The sequence below is a fragment of the Sinohyriopsis cumingii genome, unplaced genomic scaffold (assembly GCF_028554795.1).
Source record: "Sinohyriopsis cumingii isolate HCF-2022 unplaced genomic scaffold, ASM2855479v2 utg001437l, whole genome shotgun sequence".
In the NCBI taxonomy this organism is placed as follows: Eukaryota; Metazoa; Mollusca; class Bivalvia; order Unionida; family Unionidae; genus Sinohyriopsis; species Sinohyriopsis cumingii.
Window position 1 is genome coordinate 1,538,021 of NW_028315999.1, and position 6,145 is coordinate 1,544,165.

The following is a 6,145-nucleotide window of genomic DNA, read 5'->3' on the forward strand; positions in this document are numbered from 1 at the left end:
ATACATACATTCGGTGCAGTTGGTAGAATATTGCTGTATTCAATCGGCATGTTTCCATATTTTAAACATATTTTATCATGCAAGACAATTATGTGACTTAAAATAATGTGTGCTAGACTTACTACCTCTTCTGGTAGTCTATAGTGTTTTATTGTGCCTCGGATGCTTATTATTTTCAAAGCGGCAACAAATGATGTGGTTTGTATGCTTATGTTACAAAACAAAATAACCCAAACTGACCTAGCTTACAGAAAAATCACAATACATACACTTTTCACACTTCGTCGAGTTCTTCTAGGAAGGTTATATCATTGAGATGAAACATAAAAAGTTCCCTGTCCCTGAATTATTTGCAAAGCAGAATTATTTAATAATTAAGTACGAAATGGAAGCATTTATAGATTACAAACTCATCATTAAAGATTTTTGTAATATTTTCAGCACTTTGAGTTTGCATAAAGCATATGTTCTGATTTTCATTACAGTTTCTTCAGGACAAATGGGAGGAAGCACGTGTTACAACTGTTATGAGAAGGTGGAAAGAAAGCTTGGATCTGTGTTTGCTAGATACGGAAGTTTGGTTGCCAGACATCCTTGGAAGTTTATAATGGTTACCATCTTACTGAATGGGCTACTGTCTATTGGAATGATCCGTATGCAGGTGGAAACTGACGTAACAACTGTCTATACCCCCATCAACAGCGAAGCAAACAAGGACAGTGAACGTGTCAAAGCCTTATTTCCAGATCTATCTGGGTCAGACTTTGTCGGTTTACAACAAATGCCTGATCTCGGTCGCCAAGCCGAAATAATTATTCGAGCGATATCAGGTAACGTTCTCGATCGCATCATCCTCGGTGAAGTGGAGAGGATATATAAATACGTCAGAGAAATCAGCATTGATAAGAATGGTGTTAGCATAAATTATACGGATATTTGCGCCAGAAATAGATTCAGTTGTGCAGTTGAGGGGGACTTCTTCTTTTCTCCTGAGTTTCTGTCGGCAGTTGGAGCTGATAATATCACATTTCCATATTTCTACCACCAGACGTTTGGCCCTATATATTATGAGACTTTGGTGGGAGCTTTTACTTGTAATAGAACACACTTGACGTCGGCACAAATGTTGCGTCTTCGGTTCAACATAAGAACAGATAGGTCAAATTCGGACACCATTTCATCCTGGGAAAATGAATTTGTTTCCAGAATAAAATCGTTTCCTTCCAGCACTGTTGAAATCACGTATATGCATTCTAAATCTATGGAGCAGGAACTTGATAAAAACATTTCTGGAGACATTATCCTTTTTTCTATTACCTTCACCCTCATGATTGCATACTCCTGTTTTGCCACGTTTACAGCGAGATGTGATGCAGTTGGCCAAAGAGCAAATCTTGGATATCCTGGGGTCATTGCTGCTGGTATTTCAATAGCGTCTTCGTTTGGAATTGTCAGCGCATGTGGAGTGAGTTTTGTCAGCATTGTGGGCGTGGTTCCATTTTTGATAATAGGTAGTGTATGTATTATATTATAAATATCCGTACTCGAAATTTATTGAAATTTAATGACAAGCACAACATTATTAAGTCAACAATGATGGACAGGTCTTTGGAAAAAATGTTTAAATATGGTACAATTATTGTTAGATGTCTAACATATTTACTTATTTTTTTTTATTAACTTCAACTCCCAATTTAATTTTTATTAAAGTAAATTGCATATTGCATGTGATTGTTGTCAAAATATTTATAATCTTAGAACTCCTCTGGTTTGTGATTCGGCATTTTGTCGAAACGATATTGGCAAAATTATCTGCCAATGTAATCTCAATTAAAAATCAAATATTCATAAGATTTAAGTAGTTTTGTTAAAGTATTTCTAGATGAGCTGCATAGATCCGATTATCTGATTGGCTATGTTAGAAATCCCGGGTGTAGCTCCTACTTTACAGGCACTTAGATTTTACATTTTCTGGTAACGAAGTATGTTGGCTTTAAAGTTAATGTAAATATTCACATATAAGCATTTTGGCGAAATTGAATTTACTATTTGTGGTAAGTTACTTCATTCTTGTATTTTTTTCTGATATTATTTTCTTCCGTTTTTTATTATTTTGCATTGACATGGAGACTGCAACGCTAAACCTATCCATTCTGCCCCTTCAATTAATCTTTCTAGCTATTCATCTGCAAAGTTGGAGAGACCTACTTATTAACATACGAAGAGGGTAGAACATAAACCATACGTTTCTTCCTGCTACGATCAAAGCACTTACTGATATATATATATATATATATATATATATATATATATATATATATATATATATATATATATATATATATATATATATATATATATATTGATATACGTTTCTTATAAAAGCCTTTCATCAACTCTTCCATTGTAACTTTGTATTAATGTTCAATCAATGATATTTACAGGAGTACTTTAAGGTAGTATCAAGTGCTTAATATTTAATTGTTTTATAACGGATGGAGATTGCTAATGAATATATCATCCATAAAGGAGACTCCAAACTAAGTGTACAAACCTATATAAAATAGTATTGTCATTCAAAAAGCAGATTCGAGACACCACTGAATGTGTTGTAGTAATTTTTTTGTTGATCTATAATTTTCTTATTACATACGTGTCTACATTTTCCCTTTTTGAATGAATATGTTTTAAACGCAGATGGCTAGAACAGTCGTTGCACTACACATCATACTGAAATAAAAATAAAGAACTGAAGACAGTGTACGATGCAAATAATAGTTATGAGAATGGTCTACAGAAATTAAAATTGTTACTTCACTCATTGTCAAGAGGCATTCTTTTCTCATATGCAGGTATTGGGGTGGATGATATGTTTATCCTACTCTCAGGACTTGCCGGAGTTCAGGACAAAAAAAGCGTGGAGGAAAAGATTGCCGAAACTATGCGAACAAGTGGGGTTGCCATCACCATTACTTCTGTTACAGATCTACTGGCTTTTGCCGCTGGAGCTTCCTCAGTCTTCTTGAGTGTCAGGAATTTTTGCATCTACACAGGTAAGAATTATTTTGTATACATCTAAATCGAGAGAAAAACAAAGAAATGATGTTGACCAATAACGGAGAACACATTTACGCTTATAAATGGTCTGTATAATTTTTTCGACACATTAATTTACAGGTTCGTGATGATAGTTTCAAGTATGAGTAATCATCCAGTAACGCCTTTAATCGAAATTTAAGAACCGCATCTCACGGCTATCAGCTTTAATGTTTTAATATGCTTCCTAACGACCTTGCTTTAAATAATGTTTCGTTCAGTATAAATTCTTCAGATATTGTCAGAATGCTCCAATTAATCATTTTCTCCCTTCTTGTTTTGATATATCAACAAAACAAATATTATAGCAATTGTGTTGGCCATATACTTAATTTTAAAGGAAATTTACTTTGATCTAAAGGAACTAATGCTGTAAAATAGCTACGAAAGCATTTTTATTTCTGATAATCATGTCGCTTCTTTTGATTCCATGATGTAGCAGTGGATAAGAAAGAAGGGTTTTAAATGCTTTATTGAGAAAATCAAGAATTGAAAGACCGTCTGTCGTTATTAGCAAGCTATAACTTAATATAATGCGCATTTATTTATGATTTATGTATTGAAAACTAGAGAAGGACGATGAATTGTGATAAAATGACAAATGAGAAAGTTTCTAATCTTAGACATACTAATTTGAATTTATTTTTCAGGCGTTGCAGTGATAATTTGCTACTTGAACCAAGCAACCCTTTTTGTTGCATGCCTGACATTGCATGAGCAACGTGTAGAATCCAAGAGGCATTGTATGACTTGCTTACCCGTGCTTACCAAACACGAAGCAAAGGAAAAAGGAAAGAGTGGACTTCACGTTATCTGCTGTACTGGATCCCCCCCTAAGTCGCGAACAGAAGCGGAAAGCTTTCTAGACAAATTTCCTGGTTGGTTAATTCCAAAAATAGTTCTTAAACGTCCTCTTAAAATTCTTATACTACTGATGTTTGCTGGTTATCTTGCTGTATCAATATATGGCGTCACAAAAATGAACCAAGGTCTGGAGTTAAAAAATTTGGTGTCTGAAAAGTCGTACTTTTATAAATATAGACAATGGCTTGATGACAATTTTAGAGAACTTACACCTGTGTCATTCGTTATTCCCGACACTTTTCTATATTCTAGCACTGCTACGCAAGATGCAGTTGGAACTCTTTTGAAAAATGCTAAGTCTAACCCCAGTATTAATGATAATTTTCAGATTAGTTGGTTATCTGCCTATAAGGAATCACCATTTTATAATGACTCTTCTGAAGATAATTTTGTAACTAATCTAGAATCACGATTCTTGACGTATCCACTTTATCAGCGGTTTAGAAATGATGTAAAAATAAACTCTGTATCTAAAAGAATCACTTCATCCAGATTTTATACAATGTCTGAAAACTTGAAGTCAACAACCGATCAGGGTCAATTAATGTTGGATATGCGCGATGTCGCTAAGTCCTCGTCATTATCACCATTCGCTTTTTCCCCTGCTTTTATTTTCTATGAACAGTATATCGCAGTTCTTCCACAAACTTTACAAACGGTAGGGATTGCAGTTGCAATAGTTTTCTTCGTTACCGTTTTGTTTATGCCACATCCCCTATTACTGATTTACGTGACGATCACTGTAGTTATGATAATGGTTGGAATCATAGGCTTTCTTCCGTTTCTCGGGTTAACATTAAGTACAGTTACCATGATTCACATAATAATGAGTGTAGGGTTTTCAGTGGATTATGCTGCACACATTTGTCATGGTTTCATGGTTGCTGATGGCAATACTAGAGACGATAGGGTAAAGGAAGCTGTGATAAGATCGGGAGCTCCCATTTTCCATGGGGCAGCGTCATCTCTCCTTGGCGTTATAACCCTTGCTGCAGCTGCATCTTACATATTCTACTCGTTTTTTAGAGTAATGATCCTTGTAATTGTTTTTGGCTTAGCTCATGCCGTATTTTTCCTTCCCGTGATACTATCATTGATTGGCCCTCACAGAGTAATAGATACGGGTCAGGTACAGAGAAATACGCAATCTAGTGAGAATGCGAGAAGCACAGTTTGATTAACTTAGAAACATCAGCTGTTCTAAGAATAGATAGGGTGTTAAAAAGTGTGAATTAATTTTAGATAATTTATGTGTCAAATTTAAAATTTTCCTAAGAAAGCAAAACCTCTGCGTAAGGTATCCCAAAATATGAATTCAGTGTCCATATTATGTTTACATTTGCATAGTACTGTGTCCTATTTACTTTTGTTTTGTATATTATTCATATCAAACTTTGATCTTTCATATATGAATACAAACGATTGAATGTGGAGTTTTTAGTGCTAGATATACTACAAAACAACTCTCTACATTTCAAAAACACATTATCGTTACTACATAAAGATAGAATGTTTCCCGCTCACTCTCATCTAATCAGACACAGCATGTACAGATTCTAAATGAAAAGTAGTTTTAAACTCGAAGTACGGATCACTCAGTTAGCTTATATTTTTGTGATCCATGACAAATTAAATATTTAGAACTAGATGTGTTGTTAATGACTGTTTTACAAATTTACAATTCTTTTGTAAGCTTATATATTATAGAAACAAATAACATCTTCACCTGGTTTTCCTCTCTTTCTTAATCAGTTTCTGCTATAGTAGGAAAGTATTTTGAGTCACACACACAATCACACATACTCACGCATATTATTGTTGCATTGTTGATTCTCATATACATTATTTATGCTTCCTGTCATATCTGCTTTTGTTAGATGCTAAATAATATCTGTGATATTTTCATTGTTTTTTCTGAATCTAACAGTACCAGTAAAAATAAAGACTTGTATACAAAATCATATTTTTCTGTCTTTTTTCATTTATCTGTAATACACTGAGCGATAGTGTGAAAGAAGTATCCGTCTTGTCTCTTGACCCTGTTCACGCAAAATGATCTCTCGTCCGGAAGTTTAAGCGTTATTTCTTGCGTGATTTTTGTTTTATTAGAGTAATATGTTCTTAAAAGTTTCGTGTGTCTTTCTGTTAATATGGTTTTTTTAATTAACTTTGCTTTAAGAAATTG

At 34.0% G+C, this 6,145-nt stretch overlaps 1 protein-coding gene across 1 annotated transcript; it reads left to right on the forward strand.

The window, feature by feature from the left end:
- Positions 1-499: 499 nt before the first annotated feature.
- On the forward strand, positions 500-5,137 carry LOC149772496 (patched domain-containing protein 3-like). Its single transcript, XM_089947706.1, has 3 exons — positions 500-1,511; positions 2,853-3,053; positions 3,747-5,137. The coding sequence occupies exons 1-3, from the start codon at positions 500-502 to the stop codon at positions 5,135-5,137; spliced, it is 2,604 nt and encodes an 867-aa protein (XP_089803832.1).
- Positions 5,138-6,145: the final 1,008 nt, after the last annotated feature.

Coding starts and splice junctions, on each gene's coding strand:
- LOC149772496 (XM_089947706.1), top strand. CDS start 500: ATGGGAGGAAGCACGTGTTACAACTGTTATGAGAAGGTGGAAAGAAAG. Junction 1,512..2,852: donor GGTTCCATTTTTGATAATAG/GTAGTGTATGTA, acceptor TCTCATATGCAG/GTATTGGGGTGGATGATATG. Junction 3,054..3,746: donor GAATTTTTGCATCTACACAG/GTAAGAATTATT, acceptor TTTATTTTTCAG/GCGTTGCAGTGATAATTTGC.